Raw genomic sequence first — 20605 nt, 5'->3', positions numbered from 1 at the left:
GATCGTCCAGGCGCTTCCGGACGCGCGATCGGAGCTCCTAGATCGCTGGGGAGGGAAGCCCAGGTATCACCATGGCAACCGCCAGCCCTCCGGTCGCGTGACGTCATCCTCCTGGCCCTGCTGGGAACGGCCTCTGCGGGAGGGCGAAGGGGAGTCCTGAAAGGGGGCGCCCCTCGCCGCTCTCTGCGCGGGCGGTTCCGCCCTGATCCCGTGGAGGGCTTTGTTCTTTTGTTCCGCTCGGGGAGGAAGGACGGGAGCTGGGCTCCGCCCCGCTCGGCCACCTTCCAGCTTTCCGCCCCCGCAACAGGTGTGCGTTCCCAAATCCCAGCCCGCCAGCGTGTGGGGAGGTAACGGGCAGTCCTGTAGGCGCCCCGGCCCGATTCTAGGGGCGGCATCAAGGATTTTCTTAATTCGGGGCCGAACCTCCGGCTCGAGCTCCACTGGTTTTGTTCAGCGGGAGTGCCACTGGCCTGTTAGTGCTCTCTCCGGGCACTTCTCTTCCCCAACGACCCCTTGACCACTACGCAAAACTCTCTGATTTGATCGCGATGCATGCTGTTGACCCATCCTGTGTCTTTTAGGTCAGCCACTCTCAGCCTGTGTTAAGGTTCAGAGTCCTCGCTGGACACCTGAGCCCCAGACGGAGGACCCACCTGGAGGGACGCTGCTTGGGAAACCCCGGTGACCAGGTTCCAGAGGAACGGGATGAGCTCCTGAGATGGAAGGTAGTAGGGACGACTGGGGGGAGAGCGCAATGATGGAGGCAAAAGAACAGTCAGTGGTAACTTGAAGATCAAATACTTGACAGCTGGAAGAGGTGGAAGGAGGAAACCTTATATTTAAGAATCAAGAAAAGAGGGCGATTTACATTACAAGGAGAGACTTGAAGGAAGAGTTTCTCTCTGGAATGAAAAGGAGCAATGGTTCAGAATGTCTGTGATCCTCACGTGACTTATTTTTTAATATCAGAACCATAACCTTGCAGTCAGAAAAAAATTATCTTGGTCGTCATCCCTTAAATGCCAGGATCATTTTTTTTTTAAATACCGCTGGGAGATGGCCGTCTGCTACGCCTCTGCCTGAACAAATGTGGCATTTAAACTCTCCATTTTGTAAGCGGACTTTTCTCTTGTGACTTTTTTTTTAGTTCCTTATATTAAGCAGAAGTGCCTGTTCTTTAACTTCTGCATTGATCTTAGTTCTTAGTCCCTAAAAGAAAAAAGTTGTACTTGCTCTCACACTGCTGTCCTTCAGATATGTCAAATCAGCTGTTACAGCTTCTATTCACAAATTCTTTTCTAAGCAAAATAGCCTCGGTTCCTTTGATGAGTGTTCATGCCATACAGGGACACTTCTTCTCTGAAAACTCTACTGCATGACAGCATGCTTCTTAAAAACTAAACATAGTTCAGTGGATGTGCTTTGAAAAATACCTTTAAAAATATGATGTACTACCTCTTTCAGTTTGGATTTTACTTCAGCTGTTTACTATCAGATTGCATTGCTTTAAAAAAAAAATAGCGATGCTAGGCTGTACACCCTAGGTCTTTTTCTTTTTCACATAAATTGCAGTGAACTAGGTTCTTGTCATCTTTGTGTAATAGAATTGTTTTTTATCCTTAATGGCGGGACTTCACATTTATGATTGTTCAATATTTTGTCCATGAACTCCAGCTTGTCAGAATACTTAATGTGGTTACTCACTGTTTTAACTGTCTTTTCTAACTTTATGTAACTAGCATGTTTAATGAGTATTCCTTGTATTTCTTCGTACATGTCATTGTACAGATCAGGGTAAGGAAGGAGCTCTGTGACATGTCCCTTTAGACTTTCCCCTGCATTGTTACTGTCTTTACATTCATTAATTATGGCTATGCAGTCAGGTTTGGTTTAACCTGTTATTATACAGTCTTTTTTCTTGCACTTCTTTAACATAATTAGAAGTTTTAATATTATTTATATTATTTATGTAGGTCGAGTTATACCTTATATTTGTACAATGTCTGTACATCGAAAGCTGTAAAAACATTGCTGAGACAATTTTTTTTCCAGCGTTACTGAGATATAATTGACCTGTAATATTAAGTAGTCTAGTGGGATGATTTGATACACCTGTATATTCAAAATGAATACAATATGGTTAACGCATCTATCACCTCACATATATTTGCCTTTTGTGTGTTTCCGTGGTGAGAACATTTAACTCTTAGTAACTTTTAAGTATATACTGTAGTATTGTTAACTAAAGTCACCATGCTGTACATTAGATCCCCAGAACTAATTTGTGACTGGAAGTTTGTACACTTTGACCAACATCTCCCCTCCCCACACCCCTATCCTGGCCCCTGTAAACCACCATTCTACTCTGTTTCCATGTGTTCAGCTTTTTTAGATTCCACATGTGAGAGCTTGGAGTATTTGTATTTCTTATTTTGCTTCACATAATGTCTTCAAGGTCCATAAATGTCACAAATGACTGGATTTCCTTTTATTTTATGGCTGAAATATTCTATTTTGTGGGTGTATGTACTATATCAGAAACCCCCCACCTCCGCCCAGTTCATTACAGCATTATTTACAATAACCAAGACGTGGAAGCAACCCGAGTGTCCACTAGTGGATGAATAGATTAAGAAAATATGGTGTATCTATATTTCCGTAGTTGCTATACCAATTTACATTCACACCAACAATATACAGGGTCCAGCAGAAGTAATGCCATTGAGTGTGGTTAGTAGGGTATGTGAATGTCTCACACAAGATGGGAAGCAACTTGAACATTTCACCTAAAATGTCACATAGTGTGCTTGAGTGTAATACTGTTATGTTACAGTTACATGCTTATGATTGATTTTGCAATAAAATATTTGGTATAGATTACCAGCGCATAAAAAAAGGGGCATTATTTGTGCTGGACCCTCTATTGGTTTCCTTTTCTCCATATCCTGACTAAACAGTTATATTTTATCTTTGATGATATTCATTCTACGGGTCTGAGTTGGCATCTCACTGTGGTTTTAATTTGCATTTTCCTGAGGATTAGTGATGTGGAGTACCTTTTCACGTACCTGTTGGCCACTGTATGTCATCTTTGGAAAAATGACTATTCAGATACCCTGTATATTTTTAAAGTACGTTATTTGTTGAGTTGTATATGTTGAGTTCCTTATATACTTTGGATATTAACGCCTTATCAGATACATGACTTGCAAATATTTCCTCCCAGACTTTGCCTTTTTATTTTGTTGATCGTTTGGTTCCTTTTGCTGTGCTGAAGTTTTCAGTTTCATGTAGAAATGTTTGTTCGTTTTTGCTTTTATTGCTTGTGATTTTTTGTCTCATATTGAAACAAATCATTGCAAAGATCAGTATCAAGGAACTTTTTCCCTAGGCTTTCTTCTAGGAGTTTAAACAGTTTTAGGTCTTGTTTAAGTCTTTAATTCATTTCAAGTCAATTTTCATGGCTGGTATAAAAGTAGGGGTTTAATTTCATTCATCCACATGTTATTATCCAATCTTCCCAAAACAATTGATCAGAGACACTATCCTTACCCATTGGTTATTCTTGGCTCTCTTGTCAAATATTGGCGGACCATATTTAAGATGGTTTATTTCTGGGCTCTTGATTCTGTGTCTATTTTTATAATAGTACCATATTGTTTTGATTAGGATAGCTCTGTAATGTACTTTGAAATCAGAAAGTGTGATGTCTTCAGGACTGCTTTAATATTTCGAGGTTTTGTATGATTCTATATGAACTTTAGATTTTTTTTTTTCTATTTTTGTGAAAGATGCCATTGGAATCTTGATAGGGATTATACTGAATCTATAGCTGGCTTTGAGTAGTATGGACATGTTAATATACATTGTTCTGATCCATGAGTACAGGATATCTTTAAATTTATCTGTAACTTCAATTGCTTTCATCATTGTTGTATAGAGTTGAGTGTACAGATCTTTCACCTCCTTGGTTACATTTTTCCCTAAATATTTTATTGTTTTGGATGCTATTCTAAGTGGGATTGTTTTATTTATTTTGCAGATATTTCCTTCTTAGTATATAGAAATACCACTGATATCTCTATGCTGGATTCTGCAACTTTACTGAATTTGTTATTAGTTCTAAGTTTATTTTTGGGTGGAGTTCTTAGAAGTTTCTATATAGTTACCTGCAAACAAAAAGACAACTTTTCTTCTCTTCTAATTTGGAAGCTTTTTATTTATTTTTCTTGCTTACCTGCTCTGGCTGGGAATTCCAGTACTATGGTGAATAGGTGGTGAGAGTGGTAACTCTCTCGTTTCTCATCTTAGAAGAAATGCTTTCACAGCCTTTCATCATTGAGTACGTTAGCTGTGGGCTTGTCACATATGGTTTATGATGCTGAAGTACATTCCTACTACACCAATTTGTTAAGAATTTTATAATGAAAGATGCTGAACTTTATCAAATGCTTTTTCTACATCTATCGAGATGGTCACGTGAACTTTATCTTTCATTTTGTTAATGCGGCACCTCACATTTATTAATTTGGGCATGTTGAACCATCCTTCCATCCCAGGAATAAATCCTACTTGATCATGATGTATGATCCATTTAATATGCTGTTGAATTCAGCTTGCTAATATTTTTTTGAGGATTTTTTGCATCTGTGTTCATCAGGGATATTGGTCAGTTTTCTTTTCTTGTAGTGTTCTTATTTGGCTTGGTATCGTGGTAACGCTGACTTTGTAAAATGAGTATGGGAATGTTCCCTCCTATTTTTGAAAGAGCTTGAGGAGGATTGGTGTTAATTCTTGCAATGTTTTGTAGAGTTCACCAGTGAAACCATTTGGTCCAGGGTTTGCCTTTGTTGGAGGGTTTTGATTACTGAGTCAATCTCCTTACTCCTTATTGGTCTGTTAAGATTTTCCATTTCTTCATGATTCATTCTCAGTAGGTTGTAAATTTCTAAAAATTTATTCATTTCTTCTAGGTTATCGGATTTATTGATGTATGATTCTTCAATTATAATCCATTGTATTTCTCTGTATTCTTGCCAGCAGTTGTATTGACCATGCGTATTTAATTTTAGATATCCTTGTAGGGAGTATTAGTAGTATATGTCACTGTGATATTTAATTTGCATTAATAGCAAAGTTTCAAAAGGCCCATGAAGACTTTTGGAAAGTAGTCTATTCATATTTTCTATGTAACAGAGGCGGCAGGAGAAATATTTTACCTCAATAGAAACATAGATTGAGTTGTATGATCCATATGACTGTAAGTATCTAGAGACAAAAATTATGAATATTAAAGCAATGATTTACCTTCTGAACCTACATTGAGACTCTCAGGGCCCTAATCAGCATTTACTTTGATTCTGTTATGGAGTCTGTCAATTAAAGGAAATAGCATAGTGCCTGTTGTTTTCAAATAGAAAAAATAAGTGGATCTTACTGATTGCTGGGAGCAGCTTTGTTGGACAGGATTCACTGTGGTTTCATCTTCCTCCCTAGATCGGTCCTCTCCAGTCTCTGCCCTTCTCCAAGGGGAACATGCTCTACTCCCATCAGCCAATTTCCAGGTAAGTTGGGATTTCCTGAAATGCCATTTTAGCCCTTAGAGTGGGATTGTATATTCTTTAGCTGTGGGGTATGGTTATCCAATGTTGGCATTTCATTCTGAGCTCCTGTCAGACATTCTTCTTAGTTCTGCCTCTCCAGCTTAACTAATGCATTCACCACTTATCGCTTGCTTAGTGTCTTGCTATGCTCCCGTGTGGCAGGTAAATATTAAAAAGGGTGGGATGAGTGCCATGGAAAATAGAGAATGGAAAAAAAATGTATTCTGGAGGGGTTAGGAAGAATTTTGTGGAGGGTGTGGGATTTTTCACTACCTCTCAAGGGATGAATATTTGGATAAGTAGGATGGGAGGGTTGAGGAGGATTCTGGCTATGGAAAAAGATTATGAGCAAAGGTTAACAGATAAGAATTAGCAGGTGTTATAGGGGATTCAGAAAAATTTGGGAAGATGGTTTATTTTGACGAACGGTAAACAAATGATTGAATAAGGTCAGAATGCGAAAGGTCTTGAATACCTAGATGAAAACTTGAAAGCTTTATGCCATAGACCATTTGTGAACCATTAATTGGTTTTGAGAAGGAAAGTGATATGTTACTTAATATTTTAGGACAAACCAATAGCTAAATGTGACCTTTAGACAAAAAAAAGGTTAACAGTTGTTCCATATGGTATAATCAGTCCAAGACCTCCTGTGATCAGGATACTTTTTTTTTTTTAATTGAATTTTTTCCATTACCATTTAACCCCTTTATACCCCTTCCCCCCTGCAATCACCACACTGTTGTTCAGGTCCATGAGTCCTTTTTCCTTTTGGCTCAGTCCCTCCACCCTGTAACCTCCCCCACCCCCACATAGCTGCTATCCTGCTCTCCATCTGTGAGTCTGTCTCTATTTTGCTTGTTAGTTCAGTTTGCTCATTAGATTCCACATATGAGTGAAATCATATGGTATTTGTCTTTTTCTGACTGGCTTATTTCACTTAGCATAATACTCTCCAGGTCCATCCATGCTGTCATGAGGAGTAAAATATTCTTTTTATTTTTACAGCTGAGTAGTATTCCATTGTGTAAATGTCCCATAGTTTTATCCACTCATCACCTAGTGGACACCCAGGCTGCTTTGGTATCTTTGTGGTTGTAAAGAACGCTGCAATATGTTTTTTCGAATTAGTGTTTTTGGTTTCTTTGGATATATTCCCAGAAGTGGGATCGCTGGGTCAAAAGGCAGACCCATTTTTAATTTTTTGAGGTAACTTCATAATGCTTTCCACAGTGGTTGCACCAGCCTGCATTCCCACCAACAGTGCATGAAGTTCCCTTTTCTCCACATCCTTGCCAACACCTGTTGTTTGTTGAGTTATTGATGATAGCTATTTTGACAGGTGTGAGGTGATATCTCATTGTGGTTTCAACGTGTATTTCTCTGATAATTAGTGACATTGAGCAGCCTTTCAAATGCTTTTATTGGTCATCTCAGGATGCTTCTTTTTAAGCTGTTTCCCCCTTCTCATGTCCTGTCCCACAACTTAATTATCTGGTCCAGTTCTTCCAACTATCAGCTCAAGTACTTTTGGTATCAGTTTATTTTTTATTGAGGGATACTGTGACAATAAATTTAAAGTGTATAACATATTAAGTTTTGACATATGTACTGATGAAACTATCACAATCAAGATAACGGACATATTCACAGTCAGAGAATATACTTTTTGTGACTTTCATCATTTGAATTTATTGAGACATTCTTTTGCCCAGAATATGGTCTATCTTGGTAAATGATCACTGAGCACTTGAAAAGAACGTATCTTCGTTGTTGAGTGGAATATTGTATGATCGTATATTTCTATTGCTGCTGTAATTAACTTGTAATTACCACAAGCTTAACGCCTTAAAACAACACGTTGATTATCTTACGATTTTAGAGGTCCCAGTGGGTTGGCAGGCTGCATTCCTCTGAAGGTTTTAGGACAGACTCTGTTCTCTTCTCCAGCTTCTAGAGGGCATCGATAATCTTTCATTTCTGTCCCCTTCTCTACCATCAAAGTCAGCAGTGGGGCATCTTCAGTTCTCCTTTTCTCTGACTCTGGTTTGTTTTCTCTCTTCACCGTTCTCGCTCTGACTCTGTTCTCACCTTCTTGCCTCCTTCTTCTAGGGACTCTGTGATGATATTGGGCACACACATATATTCGAGGATAATTCCCCCGTATCAAAGTCCTTAACTGATCACATCTGTAAAGTCTCCCACCAGATTAGGCCCAGTTTCATAGGTTTCAAGGATTAGAATATGGGCGTCTTTGGGCCATTATTTTGTATACCACAGATGTCAGTTTGGTCAAGTTGGTTGATAGTGTCATTCAAATGCTTTATATATTTATTGATTTTCTGTGTACTGGTTTTATCAACTATTGTGATAGGGATATTGACATTTTTGACCATTATTATGTGGCTTTGCCTGTTTTTTTTTCTTCTTGTAATTCTGTCATTTTTTGCTTTATATATTTTGAAGATCTGTTATTAGGTGTGAAAATATTAAGGATATGTCCTCTTAATCAATTGACCCCTTATCATTGAGAAATGACCTTTTTATACCTGGTAATAATGTTTGCCTTGAATTTTACTTTCATATTTGATTAGTGTCAGCATGATTTATCTTTTTCCATCCTTTTGCTTTTAACATACTGCTGTCTTTATATTTAAAGTGAGTACCTATAAGCAACAAACATGTAGTTAGGTTTTACTTTTTATTAGTCCAATCTGGCAGTCTCTGCCTTTTAATTGGAGTGATTAGAGCATTTTCATTTAATGTGATTCTACAGTTAATATGATACATTCACATTCAATGTGGTTATTGACATGTGTATTTTGTCTACAGTCTTGCTATTTTCTATTAGTATTGCCTTTATTTCCTTTGCCTCTATTCTTACCTTCTTTTAGATTGAATATTTTTTGTGATTGTTTGATTTCCTTCACTGGATTATTAGCCATAACTCTTTTGTTATTTTAATTGTTGCTTTAGATATACATATTAATTGCCATTTACCTTCTGGTGGTATACTACTTCATGAATAATACAAGAACCTCACAATAGTATGTGTCCATTTCTCCCTCCAGTTTTTAATGCTACTGTTGCCATATATTTTACTTACAAACTTGTCATAAACTCGTAGGACTTATTTTTGTTTCATCAGTTATCTTTTAAAGGGATCTAAATGATAAGGAAGAAATTGTATTCACTTATCCATTTAGTTACTATTTCTGTTGTTCTTTATCCTTTATATAGATCAGTGATTCACAACCAGGGGTGATTTAGGCCCCAGGGGACATTTTTGATTGTCATGACATGGTGATGAGTGACACTAGCATACAGTGAGTGGGTATGATACCAGCAATACTGCCTACAATACACAGGACAGCCCCACAAAATTGTTTGAAAGAATTATCTGCTCTGAAACATCAATAGTGCCAAGGCCAAGAAACCTAGTGTAGATCCTTATTTTCATTTGGTATCATTTTTTTCTGCATGAAGGACTTCCTTAAGTTTTTTTATAGTGCATTCTGCTGGTGATGAATTCTTTCAAGTTTTTATGCCTGAGAAAGTCTTTATTTTGCTTTTGTTTTCAATTCTAGTTTTACAGTTGTTCTTTTTAGTATTCAGTGATGTTGCTCCACTGTCTTCTTGCTTCCCTGTTTTCCAAAAACAAAAAAAAAAATGTCATTTTTATATTTCTTCTTTTATATTTATGCCCTTTTATCTTTGGATGTTTATAAGATTTTTCTCTAGTACCAGATATGAGCTAGCGTATTTTATTAAGATGTACCTTGGTATAGTTTTCTTCATGTTTCTTGTGCTTGCAGGTTGAATTTCTTGGATCTGTGGGTTTACAGTTTTCATCAACTTTCAAAAACAATGAGCTATTACTTCTTCAAATATTTTTTTCTGCTTCTCCCTCTTTTTCTTTTTAGCCCAGGGATGCCAACTATACATATATTGAGCCACTTGAAATCCTGTAGCTCCCTGATGCTCTCTCTTAAAAAATATTTTTTTTCCTTTCTGTTTCATTTTTGATATGGGGTTGGCCAAAAATTCCATTTAGTTTTTTTCCATAAAATCAAAGGCACATTTTTCATTTTCACCAATAACTTTACTGCTTTGGATATTTTATGTCGGCTATCTCGTACTATTGGTTTCTAGTGGATAGAGGCCAGGGGTGCTGCTAAACATCTTCCAATGCATAAGACTGCCCCACAGCAAAGAATTATTTGGCCAAACTGTCAATAGAACCAAGAAACTTCATGCCCTGGCTGGGTAGCTGAGTTGACTAAAGCATCATTCTGATACACCAAGGTTGTGTGTTTGATTCTCAGTCAGGGCACATGTAAGAATCAACCAATGAATACATGATTAAGTGGAACAACAAATCAATGTTTCTCTCTCTCTGAAATAAATTAAAAAAAAATTTTTTTTTAAAAATGAAGCTTTGGAAACCACTCAACACATGATCAGTCACAGCACCTTCTCCATACACTAATCTTTTTTTGCATTCCAGCTGCATTTTTACCTTTCTTGAAATAATAAAAGCATAATACACTGAAAATGTTATATATTTTCCATCTTCAGTATTAAAATGGCTGCACAAAAATTCACCAATTTTAATGGGTTTTTTAAAAAAGATTTTATTTATTTTTAGAGAGGAGAAGGGAGGAAGAGAGGGAGAGAAACCTCACGTGCCCCCTACTGGGGACCTGGCCCACAACCCAGGCCTGTGCCCTGACTAGGAATTGAACTGGCAACCCTTTGGTTTGCAGGTAGCACTCAATCAACTGAGCCACACCAGCAAGGGCCTGATTTTTTTTAATGCATACTGATATAAGAGCTGTCACAATATAATCTAACAAAATTGTTTTGAATGAAGTTAAAGACAACTAAGCACTACCAGAGCCATCTTACAGAAAAAACTAAATGAACTTCTTGGCCAACCCAATACTTCCTATTTCCATGTCTTTGAATGTGTTAATCTTTTCTTCTTTGATGCCTAATCTGTTAATGCTATCTAGTGTATTTTACCTATAGGTAAATAATAATATAGGTAATATTATAGGTAATATTAATACCTATTGGCATTACTAGATTTACTATTAACGCTTGATAGACCTTGGAGCACAGAGTTGATAATGATGAACAACAACAATGGCCAACACTGACTGAGCACCTGAGCATTGTTATTGCTAGACCCTAAATAAGACACTTCATATGGAACATTTCTTACTTACTTCTTACAATAATCCTAGCAGGCAGATTCTGTTTTTATATTCATGTTACAAAAAAGGAAATACCAAAGTCTTTTTTTCAAATAGCCTATGGCTTGCCTCATTCTGTCAGTATTGCCAATTTCTCCCCTTTCCTAGGTAAGTGCTTTTATGGCTGAGCAGAAATGTTTGGTATTTCAGGAGTCAGTGACCTTCAAGGATGTGGTGGTGGACTTTACCCAGGAAGAATGGAAACAGCTGGATCCTGTACAGAGAGATTTATTCAGGGATGTGACATTGGAAAATTATACACACCTGGTCTCTATAGGTAAGGATAACTTCTCTGGGTTAATATCTGGGGGTATAAAGGAGGAAGAGGTCTCTCTCATGCTTAGCAAATTTTGCCTTTAGGTTAAGGAGCCAAGGATTCCTAAATGCTGAAAGGCTCTGAAAAGATTTCTCTCTCCTAGCGAATAGGACGGCGTAATTTTTCTGAACCTAGATCAGTTCCCAAGTTATACTCTGTCAGTGAACTTGTAACATCGGAGCTTGATATGCTGTTCATTCCCATTGGTCCTACTTCTCCTTTCCTCTAAAGACAAAGTGGCAAAACTGACTTTGATGGGGCACTTTTCCCTTCCTGCAGACAGGTACCTTTTTTCTTTTTTCCTTCCCTATGAGCAGGACTTCAAGTTTCCAAACCTGATGTGATTTCCCAGTTAGAGCAAGGGACAGAGCCATGGATCGTGGAGCCAGGCATTCCAGTGGGTGGCTCTGGAGGTAAGTCATGGGCCCCAGAGGTGACAGTCACTGACTCAGACACCAGTCTGATGAAAGGGGTTCCTGTCGGAAATGCAGATGTGCCTGCTACTGGCAGAGCAATGGGATGTCATCTGCACTCCCTCATGCTTCCTCAAAACACTAGCTGTCTTGACACATATTCTGTTTTCATACTTTTTACAGAGAAGGTATCCTTCCTGCTTTTTTGACAAGGCACCCTCTTGACCTGGACTCTGGATTCCATCTTGGCCCACCTCCTTTGAGAACCTTAGCTCATAATTATCACATCACTTCTCAGCCCTTAAGAGTTTTCTTTTTGGGTCTACGGGCTCTATTGTTAGTACCTTCAAACAGAAGCAGGTAACCTAAATTTCCAAGCACTTTCACACCACACTGGTAATTTGGTTACAATCCAATCTGCTTCCTTGCTTTCCTAACCATGCTCTGCAAGAGTGGTTATGTACCTTTCTTAATCTCAGTGTGTAGCTTCTGATCCTGTCACTTTACCAGATTCTCCTTGAAACTATAAATGCTTTCTTATAAAGCATTAATTCCCAATCTGCATCTCTTCAAAGACGAGATCCTGGAAAAATGTGCAACCTTAGTCACTCCAGGTAAGGGAGGTGGGAATGGGGTTCTTTTATATGGAGAAAAAAAACGTGTGCCTTGCTCAAATATGGGGAGTGCTGGATTAGCTTAAATTGCAGCAAGTTACTTACTGGAGAACCACTCAGCAATTTTTAAAACATACAATTGAGCATTATGAATTTCCTGCAGGGTTGTGTGGGATATAACATCTCTCTTCCCCCAGCCATGAATCCTTGTTCTCCCTGAACCTTTATAACATTTCTCTTAGAATATAGTTTCATGAAACCTCATTTAGAAAACTAGTATTTTTAAATTAAGAGCTTTATTAACTTGGGCTTAGTTATTAACTTTTGAAAAAATTAGCTGTCAAGTTTTATTATAAATTAAAGATGAATTTTTAAAAAATCCTAACTTGAATCCTGGCTGGTGTGCCTCAGTGGATTGATTGCTGGACTGTGAAGCAAAGGGTCAGTGGTTTGATTACCCATCAGGGTACATGCCTGGGTTGCGGGCCAGGTCCTCAGTTGGGGGTGCACGAGAGGCAACGGCACATAGATGTTTCTTTCCCTCTCTCCCTCCCTCCTCCCTTCCCGTCTCTCTAAAAATAAATAAGATAAAAAAAAAATTCCCAACTCGAGCAGATAAAAAACAATTTTAAAATACCTAAAAGTTATTGAAGTAATCCTAGGTTGTTGTTTTTTTTTGTTTTTAATGCTTGTCATTACCAAACAGATTTATTTAGGTAAAAATAATAATACACCCATGTTGCATAGACAGTGCACGTAGTTCCAGTGATCAGGTCACTGGGCAGACAAGAGTCACTTGAACTGTTCAGTTCTAGTCTTGTGTTTACTTTTTTTTTGCTGGAATGTGATCCAGTGCTGACAGTCTTGGTAAGCCAGGCCCTGGTTTTGCCATCCTCAGCACTGGCAGCAGGCTTATTCTTAGCTAGTGACTTGGCTGCTTTCATCTCTAGAACATGGTACACAGTTCTGCAGACATCTGTACAGGTAACTGAAGTTGTGACGGTACCTCCACTGAAGAGGGCACTGGCCCTGGGCCCTGTCTGCATCATTTTCTTTATCTTCTTTCTCGACATCTTCTCTAGGCTATCTTGTGGTCCCTGTAGAGTTGTGACCATATGTTCATGTGTCCTCTGTCTCATTAGTCCAAGGAGTTCTTTTACAGCTGGTTGTCTCCATGCACAGAACTTATGGAAGTCTGGCCAGTGCCAGAGGCCTTCCATGTGGTAAAGTGGGAATAGCCATGTGCAGTCTCTATGGTGCTGTTCATTCTGGCCTTCTAGAACTTTCTCCAGACCTTCATTCTTTGCCCACCTCTGATATTCTGGTAACTCTGGTGCTTAGTATGTGGAAGGCATAGATCACAGTCTGTTGCATGTTTATTGCCTTCAACTGGAATTGCAGTGAGGGCTGGAGATCAGCTGTTTCCTCTGCCTTTTCTCCTTTCAGAGCCTCAGATGCCAGGGTCTACAATCCTTCACTGTGAAGTACTTGTAGGAGGTCATTTTTGTGGCCATCGCTGGACAAATGTCTTTCTTAGTGTCATTTCTTATATTGAACTATTGGCAGTTCCCCCAAGCCTCTGTGGCTTTCTGTCCCTTCTGGAGCAGTGCTGTGATCTGAGGCTGCTCTCGTGCAGGCTCACCGTTCGGGAGACAGCAGCCCTGGGTCTCCGCCTTGCATGCTGTTGCAGTCATGACAGTTACAGTGACTGGGCTGGCAGCTCAGGGGCTCAGGATTCTCGGGGGTCTGCTGTACCCTCCTGTTACCAGTTTTTAAACACAGCCTTTTTTCTTTACTGAATCTTCCAGCATTGGCTGCCCTGCTTCATTTATTTGTAACCTTTTTTTCTTGGGACAAGACAGACTCCCTCAGAGTGGAAAATAGATTGGTGTAAGTCAGCTTCCCAATTATGTACTTCTGTCTTGTTTCTTCTGTTGTTCTGTTTGCTGATAAACTGCCTTCTTTCATTAGTATATTTTATTCATCCCATTACACTTCACACTCATCTCTTTTCCTTTCTCACCTATGTTCCTATGGCTTCAGCTATTCTTTTCCTTTCTTTTTTGAGCTGATATTTCCTAACCTGTATTTGAATATCCCGGCTATTCTGTTACCTTTGGCATCTTCCATCGCCACAAACACCACTAGGGTTTCCATTTCTGTTCCTAATTTTCCCATTCAGTGATTTCCTCTACTATTTACAACTTCCCCATTTTTAATAAGGATACGTGTTCCAGGCTAAAAACCCTGCAGCTATATCTGCGTCTTCCTTGTTTGTTCTGTCTTGGGGTCAGAGTTCCTGGATTTCTGTGTTGTTGCTGTTTGCTGAGGAATCTCAGTTCAGACTGCCTCCTCTCAGGCCACATGTGTCTTCGCTTAGCCATCTCAGTGTCACTTGTTAAACTCATTATTTCCTTAGATGGAGTTCCCTTACTGGTTCTTAGAGATAATCTATGAAATTGAATGAAATACTCTCTTACCATTTTTAACTTTTATTTACTTACCATTCTCCTTAGCTCCTTCCAAATTTCTCCCAAAATCATAGGGCTATTTTTGAAATCCTCAGCGTTTCCGGAGGGCTTTATATTTAATTTAATTAGGTCATTCCCAGAGCAGCAGTTTTCTCTTCTGGGTTTTTGTTATTGTTTTCCCCCTCTATTCAGAGAATACTGGTATTATTTTTTTCTTTCAGACTGGGAAACAAGACTGGAAAGTAGCATATCAGTCCCAGAGCCAGACATTTCTGAAGAGCCACCTCCAGAGGCAGAAGTGGAAAAACACAAAAGTGATGACGTCTCAGAGTCCTGGGTGTCTACCAGCAGCCCACAGAGGCAGCAGGCAGACAAACTGACGTTGCCAAGGGAAGTAAAAACAACTGAGAAAACAATACCCACTTTGGAGAAAGACCATGTAAGTCATGACTTTGAAAAAAGTATCAATATTGGTTCAAACCTAGTAACACAAGACACATCTCCTGAAGAAAGGGCTACTAAAACAAGCATCAAACAGAATTTAAAACCAGTTAAAAAAGAGAAATCTTGTAAGTGCAATGAATGTGGGAAAGCTTTTAGTTATTGTTCAGCACTTATTCGCCATCAGAGAACACATACTGGAGAAAAACCCTACAAATGCAATGAATGTGAGAAAGCCTTCAGCAGGAGTGAAAACCTTATAAACCATCAAAGAATTCATACTGGAGATAAACCATATAAATGTGATCAGTGTGGAAAAGGCTTCATTGAGGGTCCATCTCTTGCTCAACATCAAAGAATTCACACTGGAGAAAAACCCTATAAATGTGATGAATGTGGGAAAGCCTTTAGTCAGAGGACCCATCTTGTTCAGCATCACAGAATTCATACTGGTGAGAAACCATATACCTGTAATGAATGTGGAAAAGCCTTCAGCCAGAGAGGCCACTTTATGGAACATCAGAAAATTCATACAGGAGAAAAACCTTTTAAATGTGATGAATGCGATAAAACCTTCACCAGGAGCACTCACCTTACTCAACATCAAAAAATTCATACTGGCGAGAAAACCTATAAATGTAACGAATGTGGGAAGGCCTTCAATGGGCCCTCTACATTTATCCGTCATCATATGATTCACACTGGTGAGAAACCGTATGAGTGCAATGAATGTGGGAAAGCCTTCAGTCAGCACTCGAACCTCACTCAACATCAGAAAACTCATACTGGCGAGAAACCTTACGATTGTGCTGAATGTGGAAAATCCTTTAGTTACTGGTCATCCCTGGCTCAACATCTGAAAATTCATACTGGAGAAAAACCTTACAAATGCAATGAATGTGGAAAGGCCTTCAGCTACTGCTCATCCCTTACTCAGCATCGCAGAATTCACACTCGTGAAAAGCCCTTTGAATGCAGTGAATGTGGGAAGGCTTTCAGTTACCTCTCAAACCTTAATCAGCATCAGAAGACGCATACCCAAGAGAAAGCTTACGAATGTAAGGAATGTGGGAAAGCCTTTATTCGGAGTTCATCTCTTGCTAAACATGAAAGAATTCATACTGGCGAGAAACCCTACCAGTGTCATGAATGTGGGAAAACCTTCAGTTATGGCTCATCCCTTATTCAGCATAGGAAAATACATACTGGAGAAAGACCTTACAAGTGTAACGAATGTGGGAGAGCCTTCAACCAGAACATACACCTTACACAACACAAGAGAATTCACACAGGAGCAAAGCCTTATGAGTGTGGTGAGTGTGGCAAAGCCTTTCGACACTGTTCTTCTCTTGCTCAACATCAAAAAACTCACACAGAAGAAAAGCCATACCAGTGTAATAAATGTGAAAAGGCTTTTAGCCAGAGTTCCCATCTCACTCAGCATCAAAGAATTCACACTGGAGAGAAACCATATAAGTGTAATGAATGTGACAAAGCCTTCAGCCGGAGCACTCATCTGACTGAGCATCAGAATACTCACACTGGGGAGAAGCCATACAACTGTGATGAATGCAGGAAGACTTTCAGCCAGAACACTTACCTCGTTCAGCATCAGAGAGTTCATTCAGGAGAGAAGCCTTTTGGATGTAATGATTGTGGAAAAGCCTTTAGGTATCGTTCTGCTCTCAGTAAGCACCAGAGGCTGCACCCTGGCATATGACTGTTTAAGGAGCATCATAAATATAGGGGATGCATTTACTCTACTCTGGTCCTTCTGTTCAGTACTGAAGAACCAGAATGGTCTGAGAAACTGCTTAAGTCATTTTAACTTTTCACTGTCCACTGTCACACTATGGAATGGAAAGTGCATTGGGCTGAAGTAATCAACTATGCTAAGCAACTTTCTAACATTGGAAAATTCAGCTGCCCCAAGCTTCCCCCTCTCTGTGAAATGAGGGATTTGGAGTAGATGTTTTTAAAGGTCTTTGGAGGTCTATTCGTAATATATTCTTGAATAGGATTACTACCTATCAGATTTTGCTGTGCTGCATCTAAAATATATTTATGCATGTTTTGCTAATAGGAAGCATTTACGCTTCAGTATCTAGGCTGGAGATCTATTAATCTCCTATTCTAATGCATTTAAATTGTTTAAGTAACTGGTTCCTAAAAAAAAAGAACTATAAAATACCCTTGTGTTAATAATTCAGTAGCATATAACTGAGCACAAGTATTGAACTTTCCTACTGTTTTCTCTTCTAGTATGTTTTAACATTCTAGTTTATTGCAACTGCAGAGATTCTCTTCTACACCTTAAACCAGTGTTATCTGACCCTAGATGCATAGTGGAATTACTTTGGGAACTGTAACATTTTATTCCATCCCCAGAAGCTGTAATTTAATTGACGTAAGGGGTGGAACACAGGCATCAAAATATTTTTTTAACTCCTACTTGTGAGTCATCTGTAAAATGAAGGGTATCCAAGGAACTAATTTTCTTAGATATGATAGTAGTCTGTGTAAGAAAGAATCCATGATTTTTAGAAATGCATAATGAAATATCTAGGGATGAAATTATGTGATGTCTCAGTTTTGTTTAAAATATCTCAGCAAATGAATAAAATGAAAAAAAAGGACTAATAAAGCTAATGTTGCAAAATTTTAATAATTCGTAAATCCTGGCAATTGGTATATGGGAGCTCATTATACTATTCCCTAATTTTGCATATGTTTTAAATTTGTCATTTTAATGAGAACATTGTTTTATAAATCATTTCTTTGAGTGAGTTTAAAGTAGATTTGACTGATTTTATGATCTGTCAGATTAAAAAAACTTCAAAACAATTATAAAAAATGTATTAAAAAGTTTGAGAAAAAAAAACTAAGTCATTAATTTTCTGACTGCGGGAGGCAACTGGACCTTCAATGTTTATCTGACTCAGTCATCACCAAATGGGATTATGAGACAACAACAAGTAACATGATTAAACATTTATCATTGTTTGAGTCTCAGTTCTCATCGGCAGGACAGAGATTTGGTCAACCCCTTTCAGTCCAGGGAGCGCAAGGTTGATGGGATGGGCACAGGGATGGTGTCCCTGCCCTGCAGTTTCAGGGTCCAACAGAACTAAATCATACCTTGTAAAATCAGCTTCATTACAGTTTAAATTACCAAAAAACGCAAATGTTGAGCCAACTTACTAAAGTTTTTGTAAGTCTTCAAAAGGTATGGCCTTGGTGCCTTGGTGGCCCTGCAGCCCCTTTTCTTAAATCTTATCAACCTCTGCTGGCCCTGTCTTTCCAACTCCAATTCCTTTCACAGGCAAATTCTGAAAAACAGTTTGTGTTGGGAGAGTAAAGGCAAAAGAGAGACAGCCTTGTCCTGACCTGTGTGGCTCAGTTGGTTGGAGTGTCTCCTGTCTACTGCAAAGCAAAAGGTCACTGGTGTGATTCCCACTTGGGGCTACCTGTGTTTTAGGTTTGGTCCCCGGTCAAGTATGTAGGAGAGGCACCAATGTTTCTGTTCCTCCCTTTCCCCGTCCTTTCCCTCTAAAAATAAATAAAATCTTTCACAAAGACAGACAGATATGGCTTTGATGGAGTATAAAAACATCTATACCGGCTGCCCCTCCACCTCCCAGAACTCTTCAGAAAAAGTCATCAACTAGGAATTAGGGCAAAACCTCAGCAACTTAAATTTCCATGTTTACACTCAGACATCTACGGTTCATACCCATCTATATAACCCTTTTCTGTTTTTAACGGTTCAAAATTTTAAAATACAACATGCTCTAACTGGTTTGTAAGAACAGCTAATTTCATACCTGGAAGGAAAGAAAATCACCAGCAGAATTTCAACACAAACCATTGCATGAAAATGGGATTTTAAAATGAGCATAATGATTGCCAAGCATAGCCAACAAGGCACTTTCTAATTAAAACCAGGTATTAAACCGAATTTAGTCTGATCTCCAAATTACTGTATCAAGAAGCATTAAACCAATGTTAAAAATCAAGAGCGCACAGCCAAGTACCTTGTACCACTAACAAGTTGTTTTCATTACAGAAGAAATGGGCGAATGGGAGACAACGGTCCTTTTGAAAAAGAGAAGCGCACACTTACTGCGCTACCCGCGCCGCGGTCTCTGCACTGGCGTCGGGCTGGGTTCGCTCGCTCACGCGTTAACCGCGTTCACACCCTTTCTCAGGTCCACCGAGAGTCACACGTTGAAAAGCCAACGAGCTGTTATCTGAAAAAGAAAAGGAATGGTGGCGGCTCCCGCGGTGGGCAGGGCTCGCTCACCGCCCAGGCGGCGGCTCGGCCTGCGACGCTCCCCGGCGGGCGGCCCTAGGCGCGGATCCGGTCCCCGCGGCCCCGGCCCCCACGTGGCTTCAGCACGGACTGAGGGCGGCGGAAAGAATGGGTTTGGAGGAGGGCTGGTGGCTCCACCCGGCGACTTCGTGCGGCCACCGCGGCCACGTGAGGAAAACGGCGCGCATGACGTGGCCGCGGCTACGGGGCCGCGAAGGGCCGGGCGCACGTTCAGCACGGGGTCCCGCGTCGCGCGCCGCTGTCCCTCCGCCGCACAGGGCCGCGCCGTCCGCGAGAGCCGAGTGGCCCCGATTTTCTCCCTGAGGCTAAGCCCCCCGCCCGCACCCCGACACTGTTCCCTGCTGACTGACTACACCTCCCCCCGGAAATCTTGCTCACTGTGGCAGAAGTCTTCCTTTCCTCAAACAATGGACAGCTCGCCGGGCGCTCAGTTTGCCTCTCGGGCTGAGGAATCGAAGGGCGAACCATGGGCTTGTCGTGGCCTCGACCTTCCGGCCACTTCCTCTGGTGCTACAAGCACCTTTCCGCTTGTCTCTCTGATCTCGTGTAATCTACCCTGAGTCACTTGTGACACACGACAGAGACGGCGGTTGTAAGAACTTCCAGGTTGTGTCCCTGTTTCCGGTTGCGGAGTCCCAGGTCCGCCGGGGGTGACGAGAGAAGCCGCGGCAGACGGGAAGCGGCCACGCCCACGACCAGCCGGGGCCGAGCACGCAGGCGCAGCAGGCGCTGCCCTCCTCGCGCCACGTGAGTCCACTCACGTTTCAGGAACACGTGCCGGCCCGCCGCTCAGAGCTGGGAGGAGTCCGTCCCCAGAGGGAAGAACGCAACTGAAGGAGGACGGAAAAGACCAACGCAAGGATGAGGGTTTCTCACCATTCAAAGCGCTGAAGAGATTTCATTTAAACCCTGCTGGTTTAGATTAGAACTATAGAGTCCCGGCCTCTATAGTACTATATTAGATGGGACCCCTAGGAAATGTAAGACAATCCTAGCTTCAAAAAAAAAAAAAAAAAAAAAGAAAAGAAAAAAGTACCAGAAAGGATCAGACATCAGAGTAAGTGTGCAAATCGAAATAATGCAAACCGCCCCTGCCAAGAATTCTGAGACGGTGGCGCACTGAGGTGTCACAGAGGGGCTCTTTATAAGCGTGAAC

The 20605-nt window shown here is 40.3% G+C and overlaps 1 protein-coding gene across 2 annotated transcripts; it reads left to right on the top strand.

Moving 5' to 3' along the window:
- ZNF184 (zinc finger protein 184) lies at positions 1-16969 on the top strand. 2 transcript variants are annotated; one of them, XM_054564816.1, is made up of 6 exons: positions 1-63; positions 582-725; positions 5497-5564; positions 11012-11138; positions 11495-11590; positions 14897-16969. In XM_054564816.1, the coding sequence occupies exons 2-6, from the start codon at positions 719-721 to the stop codon at positions 16834-16836; spliced, it is 2238 nt and encodes a 745-aa protein (XP_054420791.1). In that variant the 5' UTR covers positions 1-63; positions 582-718; the 3' UTR covers positions 16837-16969. The 2 variants fall into 2 exon arrangements, with proteins under 2 accessions (XP_054420791.1, XP_054420790.1); XM_054564815.1 differs by lacking the exon at positions 1-63 and adding an exon at positions 123-307.
- Positions 16970-20605: the final 3636 nt, after the last annotated feature.

This window comes from Pteronotus mesoamericanus, unplaced genomic scaffold (assembly GCF_021234165.1).
Source record: "Pteronotus mesoamericanus isolate MK-2021 breed Mesoamerican mustached bat unplaced genomic scaffold, CSHL_Meso_final scaffold_99, whole genome shotgun sequence".
NCBI lineage: Eukaryota > Metazoa > Chordata > Mammalia > Chiroptera > Mormoopidae > Pteronotus > Pteronotus mesoamericanus.
Note: the sequence above shows the minus strand (reverse complement) of the source record. Positions and strands in the feature narration are given on the sequence as shown.